This window comes from Nymphalis io, chromosome 19, assembly GCF_905147045.1.
Source record: "Nymphalis io chromosome 19, ilAglIoxx1.1, whole genome shotgun sequence".
Lineage (NCBI taxonomy): Eukaryota > Metazoa > Arthropoda > Insecta > Lepidoptera > Nymphalidae > Nymphalis > Nymphalis io.
Window position 1 is genome coordinate 2,119,856 of NC_065906.1, and position 27,278 is coordinate 2,147,133.

Consider the following 27,278-nt stretch of genomic DNA (forward strand, 5'->3'; position numbering starts at 1 on the left):
ACGTGCATTTTGATTACCAGTTAAAAGACAAAGCAAGCCAACTGATTTTAATCACCCTTGTGGTATGTGATATTGTCATTGAACGAGGATAATATAAACTATTTATATAAGCGAAATATTGACTTAGTCAACACGATCTCCGATACTATAGGTCCGATTGAAGTAGACGCTCACTGAGAACTTACGCAAAATAAATGTTTCATTATCAAAACATTATATTTTAACTAAATTAATAATTTAAAAGTTACTTTGTATGAATTAACACGTACGAAGTCGGCACGGCATGCTTATGTAAATATAATTCACAATAGCATAACACAAGTTATACATGATATACTAATGATTGAATAAATTTTGTTTATTTATACTTTGAAAAGATGCCGAGATGGCCCAGTGGTTAGAACGCGTGAATCTTAACCGAAGATAGTGGGTTCAAACTTGGGCAAGCACCACTGAATTTTCATGTGCTTGATTTGTGTTTATAATTCATCTTGTGCTTGACGGTGAAGGAAAACATCATGAGGAAACCTGCACGTGTCAAATTTCACTAAAATTCTGCCACATGTGTATTCCACCAACCTGCATTGGAGCAGTGTGGCGGAATAAGCTCCAAACCTTCTCCTTAAAAAAGGAGAGGAGGCCTAAATTCAGCAGTGGGACATTCACAGGCTGTTACTGTTATACTTTAAAATACAAGATGTAATATCCAAAATAATTTAGGCCATGTGGCCAATCTCAAGATAGATTAGCCAACTTTACAGGACATATTATTTATCATTACAGGTAGGAGGACGAGTAAATGGGCCACCTGATGTTAATTGGTCACCACCACCCATAGACATTGGCGATGTAAGAAATATTAACCATTCCTTACATCGCCAAAAACCTTGGGAACGAAGATGTTATGTGCCTTGTGCCTGTAGTTTCACTTGCTCCAGCATTGTTATTTAGCGGTAGAATATGTTATTAGTGGGTGGTACTTACTAAGACGGGCTTGCACAAAGCATTACCATCTAGTAAATCTCTATTCCGTCATTCTAATAATCTGATAGAACCGCAATCCGATATGACCGGCAACAGTTCAAACGCACGAACAACAGCTTTACATGCTTTCTGAGGCATGGAGTGATATCCAACATGAGGTACATCCAATGTCCAGACTCCAGGCTTTGTCTTCTAAATTTGGCCCGAACTGGGGTCATCTGCAATTTACACAAGATGTAAAGTACAGATGCCATGAGAGTTACCTTTATCGATATATTTCTTGGTGGTAGGGCTTTGTACATGCCCGGCTGGGTACCTACCACTCATTAGATATTCTATCTACGATTATATCATTTATAAATCTTTAAAAAAAAACAAATTAATACAAATTCATAAAAGGAACTGATATTCGAAAAAAAAACTTCATTACATATCAATAAAATGAATGCAAATAAAAATATTAGAATAAAAAAGTACAATAGTGCTGTACGTAACACAATATCGCGGTTGTCGATAGCATCATTAAAAAAGAGAAACAAGCTATCGACTACACTGGGAATAAACAATATAGCCGACGTGCGTGATTTACGCCGTTCGGATATTGTTGAAATTCACGTCGATAGCGCTTTTGTTTCACCGTCTGCCTCCTTATCGCCCCATAGGGATGTACCACTTTGCATTGTTCAAATTTAAGTTTCAATTTTAACGAGAATTGCAAGAATTTGATAACAAAAGAAATATTGAAAAAATATTTTGTAAGTCTATTTTTTTAAGTTATTAGGCAACATACTATTGTATAACATAAGAGTAATTTTTCCAGTTAACTAAAAAAATCCACGTAATACATTCTTAAATTAAAAATATCTCAATAAATAATCATTATATCGAAATCGTATTTACCTCTAAATATAATAAAATGAACATAACTAAACAAATTTGTCGTGTAACACTAAGCCTGTCATAACATTTTAAGATTAGATAAGAGCCCAGGTGACCTACTTTTTTTTAAATGCCGCTGGAACAACGCTATCACGCGTTTGTGGGTATCAAAGCTAGGACTAGTGCCTTGATACGGGCTCTGGACGCTTGCCGCTCGCCTGACTTCTATCCGACACCTATACACTGCCACGTGCTTCTCCACTTGAAGTTTCCAGGGCGGATCGCTAGGAATGTCACCGCCGATTACTACGCCGTACGATAACAGTTGTGACTATGTCTCCTGGTGCATACCATATGAAATTCTGCCATATGTTTTCATCGACAATTGGGCCCTTTTCTTCTTCTTTATGGAAGAGGAGACCTTTTCCTAGTAAATTTAATTATAGAGGGACTGCTAGTTTTTTTAAGAACGTACTTAACGTTCTTAACTTAATCATGTTGTCAGACTGAATCTAAAATATACTTTAATTCAGAAGAATACGTGGGTCATATTAATTAAAAATATCATCAGTAACAACCTGTGAATGTCCCACTGCTAGGCTAAGGCCTCCTTTCCCTTTTTGAGGAGAAGATTTTGGAGCTTATTCTACCACGCTGCTCCAATGCGGGTTGGTGGAATACACATGTGGTAGAATTTCAGTGAAATTCGATACATGCAGGTTTCCTCACGATGTTTTCCTTCACCGTCAAGTAGGAGATGAATTATAATAACAAATTAAGCACATGAAAATTCAGCGGTGCTTGCCCGGGTTTGAATCCACGATCATGGGTTAAGATTCACGCGTTCTTATCACTGGGTCATCTCGGCTTAAAAATATCATGCAAAGTTAAATTCATACCGATATATCAAATATATTCCAATGCTACATGTACACCACTAAGCGAAAATCAAAATGGCCATATTCGTGGTATTGTGAAAAGGCGATATTAAACGCATTCTACAATGTCGTAAAGGTATATTTATTAGTTTTAGCTCAATAATCTCTTTTTAATCTGGGAGGTTCCGTATAAAAGGGATACAAAGTGTACTTACACGGGTAATAGGCTATTAATGTCGGATTTTATACAGCCATATTTTATAGCCCATTTTTACAAAGCAATTATTTAGATTAATAAAATATAATACTGTTATATTTTATCGTAATTCGCCGCCCGAATGTCATTTTGTATCTTCTAATGTAAGTAGGTGGATAAAAAGTGTATGTTCAAATTATTTATACACAAATATGTGCTCACAGACATTATAATTATTTAAAGTTCCTTGCTTGGAAAACGTCAAACTTTTCACATTTTATTTAAAACAATAGTTATATCTCGATCAGGAACATAGAGAGTAATGAAGATGTCCGCCAGACCGATGTAGGGCTCGGCGGCCACTCTTAACAGAGAATTGAAAATGTGAGAAGTCTATGGGCGATGGTGACTATTTACCATTGCCCATCTGCCCGTCCGCCTTCCTATTTTAGAAAAAAAAATATATGAGCGCAACCACAGGTGCATAGAAAGAAGACAGGTGTAGGAAGCGCATGTATAAGTTATGCTGACCCGGGTTTAAAACCGTAATCCTTGGTAAAGATCCACGTGATATAAGCACTGAGCTGTTTATTACAGTGAAAATGTCAACATAATGTTTATAACTTTAAGCCGGTATCCAGTTTGCTCGTTTGCCTTCCTAATACACAATCAGTAAAAAAAGTACATTAATATCACAAATAACAACAATATTTCATTACCACCCTTATTTACAAGGATTACGGTATAACAGATACAGTAGGCGGTGTAGACGTAAGGCAATCATCATTTCGCTAACTGGATATTTTTACAAAACACCATCCTTAATTCAAATCTTTAAGCCTATTTATTATATAAATGATTCGTTTTTTCTTCTCTGAATTTTCCGCCATCTTAGCTGAAGACGTACGTGAATGACGTACAATGATGTCATAAAATCTACCCGCGGTTCTTCTTATAGGCTTTATCACACCTGAGAGCTTACTATCGTTTCTCGAAGTTGAATTTACTTATTATAAAATACTTACTTTACTTACTATTTAAGTAGACTCTCATTTGACTCGTTATTTTCTAAGACTAATAAAACGTTAAGATTTAGAAGTTAATCAAGCAGAACAGAGAATAATCTCAACAGCTTAAATATACGGATTATGTCTAACTTATGGCCTTAATTATAAACTTTGTTTAGGGGTTTAGTTAAACAGTGATTTCTCTCTTTCTTTCATTATTGTTTTTCCATTCGAAAGAAGAAGACACAACATTGCTTAACAAATTTCCTGCTTAACAACCATTAATTAAGCCATCCTCGTATTTTTATCAGCCCTATACATTAAAAAAAAATACTAAATACACAATTTAATTAAATTACACAACAATTTAGATATTCAATGAATCCAGTGACGATAAAGTCTATAAATCCTTTATTATTAAAATATTTGATTTATTTAATACTAAAACCGTCGAGTGGTTAACGATAAAATTAATGAGCTGGCATGTAAATTAATATACAAATTTTACACCATAATTTAGTAACAAATAAATATGTTGACGTAAACTCATTTTGATTTAATTATCATAATGGACATATTTAATAATTCTATAATTATTAAATAATTGATAATATACGGTGTTATAAATTTGCACTCTAAGATAAACTCTATTTTAATTTTATTGAAATTGTGAATCTAGCAACAAAAAAACAGATTGTAGCACTTAATGGCGATTCTTATTGTTTTCTTTGATATAAATTGAAGATTATGAATACAAAATGCTGCTAGGATTCGTGCCACCGATCCACGTTATAAGACGTCAAAGTAATAGTGTAATAAAATAAAACATATTATAGCACCCCTTTTTGTTTCCTTTGGTGACCGGGTTGCTTGATTCTTTACTCAGATAATTGGAAAAGAGATTCAACGGGCAAGTAAAGCCAGTTCTGCCAACATTCAAACTAAAAATGCTATTTTAACCTGGGGTCATGGGAGTTGGGTCTGTGAGACCCGTCACGTTTTATTTCGTTTCTAGTTCGGTTACTATGTATACGACGTTGCCGTTCTTCTCAATAGCTGGAGCTGTTGTGTCGTTTTATGCGTCACAGGTAACACCTTAGTCGTGCGGCAGCCGCATTGGGAGTTTCACGTGCACAAAATTGAATAAGGTATGTGAGACCCACCCCCGCAATTAGTGTAACAATTTCACGCCATTTTGTTTATATATTATTTTTATTATTATCCGTGTATTTATCCTTTTATATTATTTTTTTGTTGTTGTTTACAATTAAAGTTGCTGATATATAGTTCAATGTATTTTATTTGTGTTGTTGTAGGTGCTTAGTAAAAAATGGATCGAGAAAAGGCAGAATGACAAGATTCTGACTCTGATTCTGCGTTGTTAGACCAGGAGATGTATGATGATAAAGATCACTTGAGTGAACGTAGTAATCCTAGTGACACAGAGCAAGATATCTCAAAGTCTGATGATGATGAAATTCCACTGTCTACGCGTTCTTCGGTTTTTATAGTGACAAAGATGGTTCAATGTGGTATAAGAAGCCTTTTCGAAAAAATGTCAGAACCACAGCCGAAAACAAAATCCATCAATTTCCAGGTGTAGTACTAGAAGCAAAATCGGCTATGTCTGTCGGCTAAGTGGAATGCAGGAATCTTTTCATCACTGAGGATACGCTGCAAATCTTACTAATGCACTAGTATAAATTGCAATTTGCAAAAAAAAATTTAAAAATTTGTTAGTGAATCTTCAAGGGAACCTCCGGCAAAAAAAGGCTAATGTCCGCAAAAGGTGCCAAGTGTATCCAGCCAAGAAAGACCGTAAAACAAATCACACCTGCGAGAGTTGCAACAAACATATTTGTTTAGAACATATTGTACCTTTCTGTGCTGACTGTACCAAAGATAATGATTCGAAGTAATTAATTGTTTTTTTCTTCTAAGGATAATTTAGTTTCCGACAAAAAAGAGCAATTAAAACAGTAAGACTGATTGTTAATTAATATTATCATAGAATTACATATAAGTAGAAGAGAAAGATTTTGATGATATTTGTCGTTATTTTTTAATACTAGAATAAATATGATTAAAACATAATATAATATGATGTTTGTGTTTCATTTATATACATAAATACTTAAAAAACAAAACACGAATAAATATAAGCTTTATTATTTCTAAAGTATTGGAATAATTTTGATATCTTACGAACAGGTCTGTGAGACCCTTATTTTAAAGCTGGAAAAACGGGTTACGTGTTTCCCCCACGGGAACAGTGGGGAGGTATGTGGGACTCACCGGTGTCCAAGGCGCCGAGTCCGACTCGAACATCAGAACGCCCACTAAAAAACCAGCGGTACCCTTTCCGTCTTCACGCGGAGCGCCACGGGATCGCTTGCGCATGCTACCGTAGGTCTGTGAGACCGCTTTTTTATTGCTGGAGAATCGCGACCCACCTCAACGTACATGTAATATTTTTCCACCCCCTTGACCCTGGATTAATAAGGTACTGCTACAAATTAATTGATTTAAATTATTATAACTTTTCTATTAAACACAAAAGTAAGCTAAAATTATAAATAACACTAGTATGGTGCAGATCATATGTTAATTCAATGCGGCACTCGTCGTCCCATCGCTCCTTATAACGTCCAATCGTGTGAAGGTAGCAGAATCGTGGTAGCAAGCCGGCGTGAGCGCAACTTCATTCGTTAAATTTGATATGTTGCAACATATTGATTTCTATATTCTTCTTGGAGTTTTCAATATATATATTCATATGTTCCTCGATCGGCTTAAGATGTACACGTAGCTTTACTTTATACGAAAAATATTGTTATTTTATTTTAAAAAACGTATAGTAAGGGTAAATAAACAGACATTTTAATTATAAAGAACACATTCAACCAGTTTCATGAATATAACTGAAAAGTCTTAAGGATCAGCGTTTTATGAGCTATAAACATTTATGTACGAAATTAGTGTGGTTTAAGAGTATGAAAATTTTTAGCTAGGTTTTTAGCCATTTCATAAAAACATTTTTGTTGCTATTCTATTTGCAGTTTCTGTATTAAATACGTTTTAACTGTTAAAATTCTGATTATAAACAGACGATTTGTTTTTATAGTTATCTGCATAACAGCGCTGTTTTTTAAGTATCTTAGATTTATTTTAAATTTTATATTTATATCATTTAAAATTTTTGTTAGAGCCGAGATGGCCCAGTGGTAAGAACATGTGAATCTTAACCGATGATCGTGGGTTCAAACCCAGGCAAGCACCACTGAATTTTCATGTGCTTAATTTGTGATTATAATTCATCTCGTGCTTTACGGTGAAGGAAAACATCGTGAGGAAACCTGCATGTGTCTAATTTCACTGAAATTCTGCCACATGTGTATTCCACCAACCCGCATTGGAGCAGCGTGGTGGAATAAGCTCCAAACCTTCTCCTCAAAAAGAGGAGAGGAGGCCTTTAGCCCAGCAGTGGGACATTCACAGGCTGTTACGGTTACGGTATTATTTTTGTTAATACTACATTTTGCTTTTAATTAATGATGTCGGGATAGTTTTAGAGCGTAGTCCACCTCATCAAACCATTGAGCTTGAAATGCTAAGTTCAAACCGGACCAATAAATATATTCATCATTCAATTATGATTGAAAATAACTTGTGAAAATGTAATGTATCTCTATATTGTTAATTTTGATTTTAATGATGGATTGCTGTTTATTATTCTTGAAGCACATTTAGTGTGCAAAACCTGTTATTGCTCTTGAATATATTATTTTCCTTGAATTTAATATGTCAATATCGAAAATTAACGTTTATTTTTAATAACAGTCATTTTGTAAAAAGAAAAAATACACAAATTTAAAAATCTGACTATCTAACACTCTGGTCGATTATTACGTCATCAGCCGTTATCTAATAAGTTTCAGAAACTGGATGATGTCCTGTGCCAATTCTACACTCGCCCATGGCAAGTCTGCGCGAAAAATATGGCCCTCTTAGCTCACATCGTTTACGGTGTCGTTCTATAGATTTGTAATTCGATTCGAAATCAAAAAGTTTTTGACGGTACAAAAAAAAACCGACACCGGTGAAGTTGCGGAAACATTTAACATTTGCGTTTCACTGCCGCAACGCATGAAGACAGAATGCACATATATCTCCCGTGCGTATAAAATGGCGTAATTCGACAACGAGCCATTGACATTCGATAATAATAATTACCATTATTATGTAACCTTATTCCACTCGACCATTTGAGTATGAAATTGTTAGGAATAATGTACATTATAACATTTCATTGACCCAGTTAATTAGGGGCATATCATGCATGCATATTATTAATTAATTCGAAGCTCTTATTATAAGTATATAGAGCTTAAAATGCAATTACATTTAACGATAATGTCCGTAGTCAAGCGATTGTAAAATACGTTACAGAACAAGAAGGATGTTGGAAGTAGCATTTTGTTAGTATAGGTACTTACGTATAATCTATATAATTATTATTATATACGTACATGGGTTGTATTTATCCTAATTTTAAAATTAAATTTATTTTCAATATTTCAGGTATATGTTTCAACATGCTGTCGCCTAGAATACTGGTTTTCGAAGAGTTCTACCTAGTTTCACTTATTGTAATATTACATAATTGTCTTTATGTACTAACTAAACATGTTCCACGTTCTATGTGTAATACTCTGATTATGATTATTTATTACTATTTTTAAACCCTTTAACTTTACATGGCAAAAATCGTTTCCGTGCTTTTTTTTATTCTATGAAATATTTCGAGCAAATGATTCGCTACTGATAGACCTGTAATGAAGTCTGTAATAAAGCCGAAATAAAATGAAGTAATTTGAGCGAAAAGTAATAAAATTACCATAAATAGGATAATTTAATAAAAAATTAGACCATAAAGGTAATTGATTAATTTATAATAATCATGAGGGAAGTATTGGATTTTTAATGGCTTTGATTAATTAGATTTTTCATTAATTTAATTACGTTATTGCAACGTTACGTTATACAAACTATTTTATTACGTACTGTTATTACGTTTAGTTATACAAAAACTATTCGAATTTCAAATACACTTAACACAGAGCAATTATCTAGACACATTTAATTACAGAGAATAGACAAAAGTATCCTAGATCTTGTTATTTACTAAGATGTCCTAAAAATTTCGTATTTACTTCTTACGTTGCCTATCTAGAAGCTTAAACGCTTTGCCATCAGACATGCAGGCTTTCCTAATGAATCAAAATCGTTAAAAAAAACTTTATTAATTTTGACGCTAGTTAAACATAAGTCAATGCCATTTTTAAGGACGATAATATTATATATTTAAGTTACCATTTTTAAAACACATAACTTATCAAATAAAGTAATGATAAATAATTATCATCGATTAATTATATGGTATTTAAAAAAAAAAATAAACAATTATGCGCAGGCTTTAAACAAACAAACGCATATTGAAGGAGATGGTGTAAACCACAAACCTTCACCTCAAAAAGGAGAATGATTTACTATAAGTTACTATATTGGTGGTAGGGCTTTGTGCAAGCTCGTCTTGGTAGGTATCACCCACTCATCAGATATTCTACCGCAAAACAGCAGTACTTGTTATTGTTGTGTTCCGGTTTGAAGGTTGAGTGAGCCAGTATAATTATAGGCACAAGGGACATAATTTATTAGATCCCAAGGTTAAGATTTCTTCTGTAAGCGATGGTTAAGATTTCTTACAATTGCCAATGTCTATAGGTGTTGGTGACAACTTACCATCAGGTGGCCCATATGCTCGTCCGCCTGCCTATTCTATAATTCTATATATAATATTCCCTTTTGAATAAAACCCCGTAGTTTATCTTTATCTTACAAAGATTAACGCGTTAAAATATTTTCTGATAATTTAGATAAGATTAGTTAATGATCATTAATTTGAAAAATCGTTGACATTGTAATAATAACAATCGCGTGTGAAACAAATGAAAAGTTTTACTGAACATCCTGAAAAATGAAGCTGAAAATAATTGTTTCTGCATTATTTATAACAGCTATTGCCGCTGAAAGCATAAGCTATGATGGTTATAGTCTATTCAAATTAACTCCTAAAACAGAAAATGATCTGATACTTTTGAAAGATCTGCAAAAAAAGGGAGTAGGCGAGTTTTGGGAAGATCAGTTTTATAAAAACTATGAAATGCGAATTATGGTGCCGAGAGAAAATAAAATTTTATTTAATTCTATACTTGAAAAATCTGATATGGTTGCTGAAGAGGTGATTAAGGATTTGCAGAGGTATGTCTTAATTTGTTTTCATGTAAAACTTTTAATGAACACAAATCAAATTTAAATAAAGTCTATATATAAATAGACAAGTGAAACAGTTTAGTACCTCTTTCGGTTCTGTTTGTGAACCGACTTATTTTATTTTGGCAGCTATTGATTTGAAAATATAAATAGAAAAAAGAATATTCGAAATATGCAATTCATAAGAATGTATATCGCTGCACATATTTTTAAACTATATGGTGTATAATAAAGAGTTAAAAATATAATAAAGGATTTTGATCGAAATTGGCCCACGAACGTTAGTAAAAATAATTATATAATACATATATCATATTATATCGTCTTAAGAACTTGGTAAAGGTATAAATTCTCATTCATATAGGGCTTACTCTTAAGCAATCCAACTAAAGTTGGCTTATCTATACTAATATTATAAATGCGAAAGTAACTGTCTGTCTGTTACGCTTTCACGTTAAGAAAACTGAACCGATTCCAATAAATTTGGTATGAAGCAAGGTTGAATCCCGAGGAAGAACATAGGCTACTTTTTTATGGAAACCCCTTAACACCATCATCTCCTCTTATCTAACATGAGTATAAAGCCGAGCGAACACAAGTTGTATATAAGCCCAAGAAAATCTTTTACGACTAAATATCTAACATATGAGATCATGACAGATAAAATTAATAATAGAAGCAATGAGCTTGAGATTCAAATTATAAAGTTTTAATTTCGTCATGATTGATTATAACCCATCCAATTAATGTGTGTGATATATAATATTATCTAAAAATGTTCTTAGATCGAATTATATTTGAGAAACGTATTTAAATAATTATTTTGAAAGTGGAAAAAAATTTTCTGATAACTTTTTTATATTTTAGAGCAATCGACGATCAATTAAAGCCGGTACAGCGGAGCGCGCAGGAAAGTCATTCATTTCTTTCAATGAACTGGAACCAATATTACAGTCTTGGAGAAATTTATGATTGGCTCGATGAAGTTCAAAAAAACTACCCTGGTATTGTCACTTCAGTTACTATGGGCGCTTCATTCGAAAATAGACCAATAAGAGGAATCGTTATCAATTATAAACAGAACAGGAATAACACATTGATTGGGATGCTACAAGGTACGCTTCACGCCAGAGAATGGATAACAACTGCAACAATAACTTGGATAATTAAGGAGTTCCTTACAAGCACTAATAGTGATGTTAGAGCGTTGGCGGAAAACCTAGAATGGCATTTATTCCCAGTGGTCAATCCTGATGGATATGTATATACTTTTACAACGGTAATTATGATACACAAACCAGCTATTTCTCGACACGGCGAAGCTAAACGAAATGTTATGATTTTAGCAGAATTTTTCGTATGTATAATATAAACATATGTGCTCATGTCAAGGTGTTTTACGTTTAGTCGCGCATGACATCTACACTAATATTATAAGGAAATTAGATTTGTTTTTTTGTATGTTTGTTTGTAATGGATAAACTCAACAACTAATAAATCCATTTAAAACTCACCTACAGAAAGCTTCGTGATCACCGAGTAACATAGATTTTTTTTAATTCGAGATCCCTACGAATATTGCAATAATGTATCCCAAGGTATCAACAATTCTCCTTTAAAATATCTACTCAGATAAATAATTGCTCCATCCGGACGAAGACAGAGCGGGTCGCTTATTAGTTTAATATAAAGAATATGACAATTGAAAATGTATTGTAATAAAAATGTTTCATGTCTTTTCGTCGTGAATATCTGTGGTTATATATTATGGTAAAGTTGTTTTTGTTTTATTGTTTTTTTCATAGAACAGAATGTGGAGAAAGAACCGAAGCACTCGAAATTTTACATCTTGTGTCGAAACAGGTGTGGCAGATGATATGAGCAATGGTGTTGATTTGAACAGAAATTTCGACTACTCTTGGAATAGTAAGTAATTTTAAAAATTACTGCTAAACTACTAACGTCATCTGACGCTAGAAATCTTATACTTACTCGTCTGAGACTCGAAGTCTCAGCCCTTGCCGTGTACCAACCGCTAATAAAATTAATAATATAAGACTTTACTCATAAAGGACCAAAAATTTATGGAGCTTGGTCCAAATATTCACCACTAACGTGATCAGTCATAAAATAGTGTACTGAATAGTGTCATTATAACCGCAACAAAAAATATGTTGTTTGTAAAAAGTTGTAATGAATGAAAATCCATGTATTTGTACCTTTTTATGCGTAAAATATCGTTAATATATACGGTTATACGTATGTTATGTCATGCCACCCGCCCGGTGACGCTGTCGGTCAAATGGGCCAACAGAAACAAGTCATTTCGAATAAAAACGCATGTTTCAAATACCTGGCACTACTCTAGGTACTCAGATAAAAACCGATTGCGAGTGCTCCAGCGCATTATTTGCTAAGTGCGAAACGGATAAAAATAGTGTTATCTACAATTTGCGCGAGTTTATCGATGAGTCATTCTAAGCGCAGTATTAAGAGTATACAATTATAATGAATTTAAATAAACAGTGAAGCAAAAAAAGCTAAACCATTATTATTTTTCATATAGTCAGAAATTTTTACTAACAGCTTATTTATTTTTTTGTCTCATACTAAAAAAAACTCACTTACTGGTGTGGTAGGGCTTTGTGCAAGTTCGTCTGTGTAGGTACCACCCACTTATTAAATATTCTACCACAAAACAGCAGTACTTGGTATTGTTGTGTTCCGGTTTGAAGGGTGAGTGAGCCACTGTAATTACAGGCACAAGGGACATAGCATCTTAGTTCGCAAGGTTGGTGGCGCATTAGCGATGTAAGCGATACCGATGACCTTACTTATAAACCTCGGATAATTTTTAAACAGTTCAAGGGCCGAATTCTACTAATCTACAACGATTACGATACGTTCCCGATTCAATTCCGATCCAACTTTGACTATAATTCTATATTTATTCGAATCGGAACCGAACCGATAAGATGTTAACATATATCGTTATTTGAATTTTTTTTTACATTATAGTCGATAATTAAATTAAAGAATAGGAAAACGGATAAACGGCAAAGATCACACTTCGATTCGATTACGATAAAATGACAATTAGTTAGTAGAATTTTTCTTTTCTCTTGCTTTCGAATGTCAAATCAATAAGGACAGCAAGAGCGAAATCAGTGTTTATCTGAACAGTCGTTAAAAAGCGTTATAAACGTCAAAAAAAGATGAGTGTATAATAAAAAATACAGCCATATTATTTTAATTAGATTTGTTCAATGGAAATCTTATTTTTAAGATTACATCTTAAAGTATACTTATAGCAATTTTAACATCAGTGATTGTTTGTTTTAGCAATTGGTACTTCAGATAATCCATGCACTAATACCTTCGCCGGACCCAGCCCGGCTTCTGAGCCGGAATCAAGAGCTATATCAGAATATATCCTGCGAGTGAATAGCCAAGGGCGTTTCATCTATTTCATAGACTTCCATTCCTACACTCAACTCATATGCATCCCGTATAGCGATGTCAATGGGAACGATGTTCTGTTGGCAGATAATTATGCCGATATGGTTTGTTAATATTTTAACTTCGATTTTAGTTTTTTTTTATAATTCATTCTTACCCTAAGTTATGATTTATTATATTTCATTTATGGAAAATGTAGTGAAATTTTGTTTAGTTATAAAATATAGTACGCATTCACTTTTTATGTGATAAATAGGTGGACGAGCTAATGGGCCACCTGATGGTAAGTGGTCACCACCGCCCATAGACAAATTAACATTGGCAAGGTAAGAAATAATAACTATTCTTTACTTCGCCAATGCGCCACCAACCATGGGAACTGAGATGTTATGTCCCTTTTGCACTTTGTGCACTTGTCCCTTGTGCAGTTGCATTGGTTCACTCACCCTTGAATATCTCATGAGTGAGTGATACCTACCAGAAGGGCCTGCACAAAGTCCTACCACCAGGTAAAACTAATAAACCACAGTACTAAAATATAATAATAGTACAGATACGTGCTTCATAAATATTTTGGTTAACAGATATTTTTTCTCGATTTAGCAATAATTAAATAATGTATTTCGCTTTTGAACCGTGTCAACTACTCAATTATATTATTAGCGTTACTGTTGTTTATCGTTTAACTCCTAACTTTATCAAGTACATACCGCAAGATATTTAAGTACATACCGCAAGATTTTCTAAGTATCAATTTCTAAAAAATATCTTTCAATTTTAGTTTGAAATAGCTGCAAGAGGCGCTGCGAAACTTGGAAGAAGATATGGTACAAGATACAGAGTTGGAGTAGCATCTGATATTCTTTGTAAGTTTTAATTCACACAATGATATTAATTACCCTTATTGAGAGAATATTGAGATTCCTTTGCTCCTAGCTTAAGAGGGGATATCTATACTGCATATATTGTAACCTAGGTATAAGTTAACGAAACAAACTGATATTTATATTAGAAGGCTAGGCTATATAACAAGGGTAGTTAATTGTTTGTTAAATGGTTACGTCCTAAGCTCGGGAACTATAAGAGTGATTTTAATAATTCTTGATCAATTGGTCTGTTTATTCAGTTGAAAGGATATAAATATTTCTACTAAGACTAAAAACTGACAAAGTAAAATAAAAAAAGAATGTACAAACTTCAATCACTGAAATCGCTGAGTACAATTTTAAAATAACTATATCAATAGTATCTAAATATAAAATAAAATTCTCATTTTGTCATATTAATATGTTTTGAACAATTTAATTATTCTACGAGCATCGTTGGTAGTGGTAGGGATTTGTTCGTCTTTTAGTCTTAATTCTCTATCTTATAAAGCTGCAAATCCCGAGTCAAGCTTAAATCACAGATCGGGCCATTAAACTATTGGGCTTTGCTGCCAAGAAATTGTCAACAGCCTGGAGCTATGAAATTGCGAGTGATAATATATTGGCGTGTCTTCGAAGGCACGTAAAGCTTCTCGTCCACTATCGGATTACCATCCCATCACGCTGTGTTCTTGAAGGAATACAAGTGAACTTATGTAGACGTCCATCTTGCGCCCCATACTATTTAAACGGCATCTGCACAAGACATTCAGATATGTCATTGTGGTTAAAATGTAATGGCTAAAAGCCTCCGAAACCTTTGATGTATCTTATCAAGTACATGTTGGTAGCGATTTGTCTGCGTAGGTCTTACCCACTCATCAGATATTCTACCAAAACAACACTACTTGGTTTTGTTGTGTTCTGGTTTGAAGGGTGAGTGAGATAGTATAATTACAGGCACAAGGGACATAATATCTAAGTTCCCAAGGTTGCTGGCGCATTGGCGATGTAGGCGATGCTTAATATTTCTTACAAGGCCAATGTCTAAAAAATACCACATCTGCTGAATCGCCTACCAATATTATTAAAAAAAATCATATCAAGTTCTTAGTATAAAATTTCAAATTATCAAGCTAATACGCTTATTCCTGAATGCAATCTTTTGCCTAAAGTCGTTGAATCTTTCTCAAAGTCACTTGAATAAAGATATAGTAAGATAAATTCTTTTCAGATCCTATGAGCGGTACTACCTTTGACTGGGCGAAATACGCAGCGGGCGTCCCAGTATCTTATCTAATCGAACTGAGAGACTTAGGGGAGTATGGCTTTCTGTTACCCGCTGAACAGATTATGCCAAACAATTTAGAAATTATGGATGCATTACTTGAAATGGACAAGACAACTAGAGAATTGGGATATTATTCGGGGTCACAACCCATAATTTGTTCGCTTAGTATTATTTTGATTGGACTATTAGTAGCTATTATTTATTAAGTGCACTATACACAGTCTTAAATAATGATACTAAGAGACTTCAATTTTCATGTATGTTTTTAGAAAAATATATCTTTCTCTTTCTAACAACTGTGTTTCAATGGCTAAGTACGTATGTCAATACTTTTAATAAAGTAAAATATAATTTTATGCTATACTTTTATTTCATTATTTCTCTTTCATTATATTTTTTGTATATAGATATATAAGTATTGTATTGTTATTGTATTGCATTATATAAATTTAGGAGTGTGAAAAAAATAACTGTACAAATCTGTATCCGTAATTAAAAGCAATCCATATTGTTTGGGCGATAAAAAACCAACCCTCCCATCACCTGTGCGGTATCCAAAATGACTTAGAAATATTTTCGGTCCAAATGTATCGACTGAAACTTATTGAATTACAATTTCAACGGAAAAGTATAATAAGAATATTAGTATTGGTTGGGATAAGTATAGCCCATACATATATATTTCTCACGTTGAATAAAGACCCAATCGTCTGTTAAGGAGCTTATTCTATCACGTTCGTCTACAGTAGTTTGGTAGGTATATATTAAAATTTCTTTTACTGCATGCACGTTTTATAATCATTTATCTTCATCGATGCTGAGATGAATTATAAGTGAAAATATGTATATAAAAATTCAATGTTTTGTATTCGGATTTAACTAACTCGGTAATTACTCAGTAACAATGCCTTGCTAATAATTATAAGCAACTTTCAACTACAAATTATTCTTTGAAGTTAAATAACAAAATGTGAAATAGAATGAATGAATGAATGTAATGAATTCCGTGAGGGTGCAGCTATGAAACCTTCTCGTTTTAATTGGGTAGGTGCTATCACTGCCGTATTCTCTTAGCCGTGCTAGTGTATGTCAATTGTGTTGATTATGGCTTGACGTTATTTTCTAGACTCACAAGTTACTTTAGCTTAATTATTTAGTTCTCATCCCACGTACAAAACAATACAGCTGCAATGATCCTTCTAATTTAAAATGTCAATTCAAGGTCATGTTATGAAATGGATTACATCGCGTTAATATTGTAGATATATTAAAATGATAAAGCAGTCTTAACAGTTAAAGTATTTTATCATATTAATTAGGAGCGTCGAAAAAAAATTGATAACTATTATTATCATTTAATTATTTTACTACAAATGAATGAAATATATCGTCAGTGAATATTACTGTGATTTAAAAAATGAATGCTAAAATAAAATTATTAGTAACTTTAATAGTAGCCGTACATGTGAATGCAAAATATATTAGTTACAAGGATTACAAAGTATTTAAGTTAATTCCAAAAACAGAAGAAGATGTCGACATTATAAAAAAGCTACACCACGAAAACAAATATTTGTTCTGGAGCGATATGATCAAAGTTGGAAGTGATGTGAGAATTATGGTTAAACCAGAAGAAGAAAATGATTTCAAGATGTACGCAGATAGTGTTGGTATCAATGCAAAATTAATAATTCAGAATGTTCAAAGGTTAGTAAAATTACAAAATTTTAATATTAAATCTTAAAGTAATATTTATAATTAAACTATTATTTTTGTAGTCTCATAAATGCACAGTTGAAAAGACCATTAGGGCGAAGATCGCAAGAATATAATTGGGATTACTACCAAACATTAGAGGAAATTTACGACTGGTTACACAAAATCGCCGAAAAACATCCTGACGTTGTAACAATAATAGATATAGGGAGAAGCGTGGAGGGAAGAGTAATTAAGGGTGTCAAAATTGATTTTAAGAAGAAACCAAAACCAGTTATAGGTTTCTTCGAAGGAGGTCTGCATGCTAGAGAATGGATATCTCCAGTAACATTAACATGGATTATAAACGAATTCTTAAATAGCAAAGACAGAAAAGTTAGGGAACTCGCAGAAAATGTCGTTTGGCATATCATCCCTATAACCAACCCTGATGGATATAAATATAGTTTTACTGACGTAAGTTTTATTTATTTATTCATTACGGACTATCAGAAGTCACTTCACTTACACATGTAATAATAAAAACACATTCAGACTTAACATAAAGTGCGCGACTCTTCAAGACGTCCACAACATGCATTTTCAAAGTACAATATACATATATATTTTTTTTATATTACTCAAAACGGATTATAATATAGACAATATTTTTTATAATACTAGTTTATATACTATATTACTAGAAATACATATTATATAAATTACACGATATTATTTGTAGAATCGAATGTGGAGAAAGAATCGAAACACCGCAAATTTCACGTCCTGTGCTCAATGGAATCTTGATGACGACATGAGCAATGGTGTTGATTTGAACAGAAATTTTGGCTACTTATGGATGAGTATGATGTTTTTTATTAAATTATAATTAATTGATTCTCCTCAAAATAATCATTCACTCACTTATCTGTTTTTAATTATGATTATCCGACTCTTAGAAATATCATATAGTTTAAATAATTCTACGGTAAATAATGATTGTTTTACCAATTTTATAATGATTTGAAAAAACTGGTAGTAACTAGTAATTATCTGGATAAAAAAATGTTTATAAGTACTGTATGAGTGCCGATACTATCACTTTATCAAGAGCTCAATTTTTATGCCCTATATAAATGATAATTTAATCAATTTATTATCTATGTGATAATTGTTAAATTCTGCATAGATAACGTTTTATACCTACGAGTATGTATATTGTGTATCTATTTTTGTATATATAAGTAAATAAACAAACTCAATTTTAATTCTAACCCTAACAATTAATTATATGTCGTGCTGTGTTTAAATTTTTTTTAAATACTTGTTTGTGACGATTGAATAAAAAAATTCACTAGTGATGAACTTTTCAACCTAAATCTTTCTAGCAATAATGTCACAAATAACTTACAAATTCTTTAAAATTATAAAATGATCATTTAAAAAGATGAATGATTATTCATAATATGTTTAATTCCAATATAGTAACAAGAGATATCACGTTTTAGTGACTGGAGCATCCCAGAACCCATGCACTCAAAACTTCGCCGGGCCAGTTGCTTTTTCTGAACCGGAATCCATAGCTATTGCTAATTACATCTTAGGCTTACAACGGCAAGGCAACCTTGTCTATTATATGGGATTTCACTCGTATTCCCAGATGATTTTAATTCCATACAGCCATGTTAAGGGAGCTGATGTCTTGGAAGCTCCAAATTATGGTGATTTGGTAAGATTACCTTTTTTATAATCGTTAAGATATATTTTATTTTTCAATTACAATTATCAGGATAATAACATTGTCTTTGAGGATCGAAACTGTTCGAATATTTTCAAGCAATTGCTAAGTAGTCAGTTATTTTATTTAAATCTACCATGATATTATAATAAAGTAAAAAAGTAACAGCCTAAAAATGTCACACTGTTGGCCAAAGAAATCCTATCTTCTCAAGGAAAAGCTCATTTCATCATTTACAGGTCTTTACGATGTTAGACTTCACCGCTGTGCAGGCGTTTAATTATAAACATTAACTAATAGAATAAGAACCCCGTAGCCTTGATGACTAGGCTCCGTCGGCTTGCATTTAATTAAAATTTATTTTTTAGTTTGAAATAGCGGTCAAAGGCGAAGAGAAACTGAAAGAAAGATACAACACGATATACAGAGTTGGAACATCGGCGGACATTTTATGTAAGCTAATGTTGAAGATATTTTATATTTAAATAATCCGTAAACTTATATGCTATGGGATGCTGCCCTAATCCAGAATCAGAATTTTATTCAATTAATTCACGTTTTCTTCCAAAATGTATTTTATACAATGAAGAAAATTTAAAACAATAGTATTGGGCTTATTTATAATATATTCTTCTTACACTAAGAATCTTATTTAATTTTAGATGAAGTTGCTGGTTCCAGTTTTGATTGGGTTAAAGGAGCTGCCAAAGTGCCTATAGTATTTCTTTTTGAATTACGTGATTTAGGAGAATATGGTTTTCTTTTGCCGCCAGAACAGATTATTCCAAATAATGAAGAAATAATGGACGCGTTAGTTGAAATGGACAGAGTGACTAGACAAATAGGGTACTATTAGAGAATTAGTTATGTTCTAGGAACAATTTTATTGGACGATGTTGTTTTATTTACGATGTGAGATAATAAAATTGCAAAATTATAAATAAAATTGTATCAAAATACTTGTGTTCTTTTTACAAATACCTTTTAAATGTATTTGTATGTTTATTGTCTGTTTCTATAAAAGATATATTGCAATAATACAATATATATAGGGTTGATAAGATAATTCCAAATATATTAGAAAAGACAAATATACAAAAATCGATAAATTTAAAATATGATTACTATATAGGAGAAATTTTCTGTTGTCGCAATTCAAAGCTCTGGCTACTATTTAAGTTTATTAAATAAATATAGATTTGTAATAGTTTAATACTAAAAGGTTTCGATGTCATAAATAGTTGTTAGTTACATGCTCAAAGATATTTAAAACAGTGTTAAGCTTTCTTGCGATTCTGTTTTGGTTAAATGGATTTTTATGAAAGCGTTTGGTGATAAATAATTAAACGTAATCCATAATCACCCTAAAACAACTTGTTCACAAAAAAAAATCCAATCAATCGGATTAATTATAGACAATCGTAGCGAAGTGAATACAATAGGCCAACTTTATGATAATAATATTATTTTGTATATTATAGTAGAAGTATAATGTTTTTTTCTAAGTACAGTATATAGCAATCTCCATGAGAATATTTGACTACAATTATTATTAAACTAAGTGTGCCTTATCAAAAAAAAAAAAATTTAACGCTTTTATGGTGCAATTTAGATAAATCAGTAATCGCTCCATTTAGTACCATTTCGATTACACACTAATCGATAGATCTTTTCATTTCATAATTTGATTTAAATGGACGTTAAAGTATACTTAATAAAGTTTTAAATTTAAAGATCAAAATGCAAATTTTTAGTTTAAAAATATTTATATATGCACTATTAACAGTTACAATTAGTGAAGCTTATAAAAGTTATGAGAACTATAAAGTATATAAAATCGTGCCGACAACAGAAGAACAAGTACAAATTTTAAACGATTTAGGTAAAGAAGAACACGATTTATGGACCGATGTCATTACCATTAACAAAGATGTAAGAATAATGGTATCACCAAGTAAAGATGATCAATTTGTTAAATACACCAAAAGTGTTGGAATGGATCCTGTTGTTAAGATACCAAATGTGCAAGAGTAAGTCACTTCAATATAATATAAGATAATGAATTAATCTTACAAATGTTATATGAATATGGTTCATAATAAACAAAATTAAAAATTACTATTTAGCATAGTTTTTTTTAAATTATTCATTACAAACCAACGTTGGCAATCATGATCTTTAATTTCATGAAGCCAAAAATAGAAAATATATGATATCTGTACAATAAGAGTATGAACAGTAACTTTTTATAAAAACAAATTATCTTACATAAATATCTGGTTTATGGAACTGTAACTCATTGTGTTGTTGTAATTAAGTTGCCTATATATCTGTTATTATAAAAAATTGGTAGGGGATGGGCAAAATCGACCATCTGATGGTAAATAGTCACCACCGCCAAAAGACATCGGCAATGTAAGAATATAAACCATTCCTTACATCGCTACAAAATTTTACCTATTGTAAATATAGTCAATAAACGCAGTTATCAGAAATCTAATAAATTGGACGGTAGTCGTAATATTTTCTTGGACAAAAATATTAATTTTACTTACTCGCAATCGTTTCTTTGAAATTATAAAGGAATAGGTAATTGTTACCCGGAATACCAATATGTCGCAAATATCCGGTCTAATTTCTATACCGCAGAAGATTTAAATTTAAAGATGTGATGGGAGTCTTTTAAGCTTATTTCCAATGAATGTAAGAAAAGCAATAATAAAATTCTATATTCAAATCTATATTCAGGTAAAACGTTTTAAGACTAGAAAAATAATTTTCGTGTGCTTTTATAATATTTAAGTTATTTTTTGTCCTTAAGGTGACCAAATTATTTATTTTGTTTCAATTAATATTTCATGTATGAACATTAATTTATTGTCATATAAGAAACATAACTTCCATTTTGTACTAGAACTTATTGAAAGAATTCTTTTCGAGGTTTTATTTTTCTTGAGTATATTTCTATGGTAATAATTAGTAAGAGTGAAAGATGATAAGAGGAATTTCAATTTTTTTTCTAGATTAATTCGAGCTCAAATGAAGTCTGCTAAAACAGATCGAAGCAGCAGTCTCGGTTCTTTTAATTGGAATGAATACCATAATTTGGATAGAATACATGCTTGGCTTGATGAATTACAAACAATGTATCCAAATATTGTAAAAACAGTATCAATTGGAAGATCTAATGAAGGACGTGAAATTAAGGGCGTGATTATTGACTTCAAATCTGGAAACAGAGGGACTAATCCTTTAACAGGAATGATTGAAGGTGGCATTCACTCTAGAGAATGGATCGCACCAGCAACTGTCACTTGGATTATAAAAGAATTTCTGACCAGCAATGATCCTGATACCAGATTTATGGCGGAAGCTTTTGTATGGCACATCTTTCCTGTTATTAATCCTGATGGCTACGTGTATTCATTTTTAAATGTAAGTTCAGTTTTATTATAAGTAAATAATAGCAACAATCCGTGTTAGAGCCGGAATACCATTTTTTTTATAGAATAAGAAGGCGGACGAGCATATACCTGATGGTAAGTGGTCACCAACGCCCATAGACATTGGCATTGTAAGAAATGTTAACCATTGCTTACATCACCAATGCGCCACTAACCTTGGGAACTAAATTGGGAAAATTTACAAGCTGTCATTCACTTATTATAAGCAGACAGAAGGTCAATGTTCCTCTTAGTATATATGTAATAATTTTTCATAAATATATCAATAATTTTCAGGATCGTATGTGGAGAAAAAATCGCAACCTTTTATATGGAACAAATTGTACCGCGGGCGACGATCTAAGTAATGGCATAGATCTCAACAGAAACTTCGACTATTTGTGGATGAGTAAGTTATTATATTAATATTAATCATTCCCAAGGCGTCAGGCAGGTGGCCGATTATAAAACACTAGCCAAAACCTTAACAACATGAATTTGGTATAATAGTAACCACAGTAGATACATAATAAAAATACATAATCATTTTTATATAATAAAGTAACACACTCAAATCGCAGAGACCATTACATTATTTTTATCGCAAGAATTTTCGATATCATTTATTACTCTGTAAAACGTCAGTTTTATCTTCATTTCCATTTACTTAAACTACAAGTTTATGTGTTTTACTCTTTTTATTAAGTATAAAACACAACATTACTACTTAATAACATACAAAATCCATCGAGTTTTTATTTTATCAATCTAAGTTACTTATATTTTTCTACAGCCATTGGTGCATCTTCGGACCCATGCACACAGACCTTCGCTGGTCCATATCCCGCATCTGAGCCTGAAACCCAGGCCATATCGCGCTACCTTTTAAGTTTGAAAAGCACTGGAAATGTTTTGTATTACTTCGCTTTCCACTCATATTCTCAGATGACTCTCATCCCGTATAGCCACTTGTCTGGTATCGACGTTCTTCAAGTCTCAAACTATGGGGATTTGGTAAGATTTCAATATAAAATTATATATTTCTAAAATCTATTACATTTTTAAATAATGCCATATTTACTTTATAGTTAATCTCCTTGACTGCTTAGAGATATTATAATTGCTAATACGTAATTACATAAAACAAGAACACATTAATTTATTTAAAAAACAGATTTTACAATAAAATTATGTGAATTGTCATCTAATTAGATTTTTGTGTAACCGGTATAAAGAAGAAACGATTTGTCTCACTAGTTTATAAGTCTCGGTGTTGACAATAGCGTCAATGTTCAATACATATGGCTTGATGTATCTTGATGATGATTGCGTGAATTTGTACATAGAAGTAAAACTCTTTTGACGTAACAAACTTATATGTATTTAAATAATATTACATTTGAATTGTGAATAACGAGCAATATAGAAAATAAATATGGAGTAATAAAATTGTAAAAAATTGTATGCGTTGACAGCGAACGCCGATGAAGAGGTGTCAATTTTAAGTTTTTCTTAAGCTTAATGGCGTGCGCCATTCTCGTACATTTAATAGACTAACATTCTTAAAAGTCAATATGAATATATAAGAAGTGTACACGTTGGTCTGGAATAGGAAATTAATAGCGATACGTAATAATACGATAGGGTAAAATGTTTGTGATGAGCTGGAATCAAACACTTGTCCAATAACGCATCAGCTAATTAGTTACTAGTCAACCATTTTGGTTATTATATAATTGATAGAATTTTTAATTATTTTTCCCAATCAATTATACAGTGGATATATTTGTTTTTATTTTTTTTATTTTAGAACTTCATATAAAAACTTTGACGAGTCAGATCATAATATATCATAGTCTAAATTATTAACAAAAAGTAAATCAGAATAATGATGATATGTTCATACTTTTGACTCAATCATTGGTGTGGATAGTGTAATTTCGTTTAAATTTTTTATTTTTCAATTGATTAAACAAGCCTAAATCGTAGTCCAAATAATTTAGGTTATTAGTAAAAGTACGAACTTAATAAATAATATTTATAATGTAATAAAAAAAACATAAATAGCTTTATTTAAATCTAGAAATAATCGCAATGGTTATATAATTGTTTAAGTCACACTTAACAGTATGCGTTAGTAAAGTATGTTAGTAAGTAATGTATTCTATAAAAAAAAAACAAATAATGACATGTTTCTAATCTTAATTTATGTTTTTAAAGTATATTAGCAATATCAGTTTTAAGGAAATTACTAATATTTTTATTTATAACCCTCCAATTAAGTTTAAATCTTATGTTAGGACTGGGGACAACTGCCCAAGTGTTCAGGATCGAACCTGCGACTTTATCATCGTGGGGCGACCCGTAAACCTTTACTAAAATAATAAACGTTCATAACATTAATATAATTCTTAACAATAATTCAATGCTTTTAAAATAAATCTTTCAACAATTCAAGTTTGTTAAAACAAAATAATTAAAGAGATATAAAAAATTCTGACTTTGATTCGAAGCTCAAAGAGAAATACTTGCAAGGATATCAAAGTAACCGCGCACCATTGTTGAGATTTACCGTTAAGATAATCACAATTCTGTACAGTCGACCTTATTTACCACAGTTCGAGTAGAATTGACTTGAAACGACTAATAAATTTTTTCCCTGTTAACAGTACGAGATAGCGATTCGTGGAGCGGAGAAACTAACTCAGAAACACGGGACTGACTACCAAGTTGGAACATCAGCTGATATTTTATGTAAGCCATTTTGTTTGATCATTTATTTTCTATATAAATTTTAGGTTATAGTAGTATTCTTAATTAAGGTCTTATAATCAAACAGCACGAAATGTCTAGTTGTGTCTAGAGCACTTGAATATTAATTTGTTTTAATGATTAATCTTGTTCTCGGCTGTGAATGAAAACATCGCGAAGATACGTTCATTTGTGTTGTTTTTTGTTCACCAATTCGATGTGGAGCAATATTCGAACTTTCTCCTCAAGATAAAAGGAGGCCTTTGCGCAGCAGTTGGACATTTACTAGGTGGCTTGGCTTCGTTCATGGAAAGTAAAAAAAAAGGACAATTTCAAAAATGCTTGAGAATATTATATATAGTGCTAAAAAATTGTACTGTATTTTCATTACATATATTATTTATTTATTGATATGATTTCCAACCTAGGATTATTATTATTATATAGCAAGCGGTACCAACGTTTTTCTTACCTTGTAATTAAACTCGATTTTTTTTATAGGAAAACTCCAAATAATCATTATCGAAAAACTAATACATATATTTCAGATTCAGTATCAGGGTCCAGCTTTGACTGGGTGAAGGGAGTTGGTGACATTCCAATCGTATATCTATTTGAACTTCGAGATGTTGGCGAGTATGGATTTTTATTGCCACCAGAACAAATCATACCAAACAATGAGGAGATCATGGCGTGCCTTATCGAGATGGACAGAACTACTAGAGAACTGAAATATTATTCTGGCAGTCCTTCACTCTATGCTTCATTGATTTCAATCATAATAAGTGCAGCATTTTTAATCATTGTTAAATAAATTGTGTGAATCCACTCAATTTTGTTTTCAGTCATATACTTTTATATAATTCAAATCCAGTATAGTCAAGCCGTTGGGCAGAGCTTTTTCCTTGTACTTGGAGATACATAAAAATCATTAATTATTAATATTACGCATATTAAGAGCATTAGCGTGGTAAGGAAACTCCCAACCTTTTCCTTAGAGAAAATGAGAGAAAGCCTTAGCCCTGCTCTGAAACATTAACTGGTTGTTATTTTTCCTTTACAAATGTCGAGAAAAAAGATTTTCAAATTATAACATAAAAATACATTAGTGAAAGTACGAAATATCATCCTATGAAGGTAATGCCAACATATTAATTGAATTAAGTACCTAAACGTTATTCGTATAGACAGATAGGTGCATTCACGATGCTCTCACCGTGCCGTAAGCACGGCAATCCAAAAAGACGTACGAAAGATTAAGTGCAAGAATGGAAACCCCGGAGTTCTACCGATAATTTTTACTTGACAGATTTTTTTCTGGATCCACACAGTATTAGATCCAATAACTTCTGTATCTTTATATCAAGCCACTAGGCTAGGCCTCTATAGTCTAGTCTAGTGGGTGGTGGGTACAGCAATTAAACATGTGATATAACGATAATCCAGGATAATATTAATTCAATTCTTAATGAGAGTTAAATACCATTTTCGTTTCCTTACATTTAAATACATCACCGAACCTAGAAATAATAAATCAAGAGACGACAGCAAGTATTTCCGAGAAAAGGATGTTTTTGTAATTAACGAAAGTGATTTAGAACTAAAAACCATCTAACAGCACTCACGGGAATTTGAAATTTGTTGGAGAATTCCAAAATCCGAGTATTTTTAGCGACCTTAACCAAAGATGGTTTGATCGTTAATAATAATGTTAAAGATAATATATTATGAAAATAAATACATTATCAATACTTATTA

At 32.0% G+C, this 27,278-nt stretch overlaps 2 protein-coding genes across 2 annotated transcripts; both read left to right on the forward strand.

The window, feature by feature from the left end:
* Positions 1 to 9,981: 9,981 nt before the first annotated feature.
* Positions 9,982 to 20,182, forward strand: LOC126776150 (uncharacterized). Its single transcript, XM_050498451.1, has 13 exons — positions 9,982 to 10,265; positions 11,145 to 11,556; positions 12,083 to 12,203; positions 13,620 to 13,840; positions 14,518 to 14,602; positions 15,837 to 16,032; positions 16,350 to 16,365; positions 17,386 to 17,600; positions 17,672 to 18,065; positions 18,331 to 18,451; positions 19,097 to 19,317; positions 19,695 to 19,779; positions 19,989 to 20,182. Exons 1-13 carry the CDS (start codon positions 9,982 to 9,984, stop codon positions 20,180 to 20,182), a joined length of 2,565 nt encoding a protein of 854 aa, XP_050354408.1.
* A 1,085-nt stretch (positions 20,183 to 21,267) lies between these two features.
* Positions 21,268 to 26,334, forward strand: LOC126776151 (zinc carboxypeptidase-like). Its single transcript, XM_050498452.1, has 6 exons — positions 21,268 to 21,356; positions 22,350 to 22,761; positions 23,067 to 23,178; positions 23,563 to 23,783; positions 25,439 to 25,523; positions 26,069 to 26,334. The coding sequence occupies exons 1-6, from the start codon at positions 21,268 to 21,270 to the stop codon at positions 26,332 to 26,334; spliced, it is 1,185 nt and encodes a 394-aa protein (XP_050354409.1).
* The last annotated feature ends 944 nt before the right edge of the window (positions 26,335 to 27,278 follow it).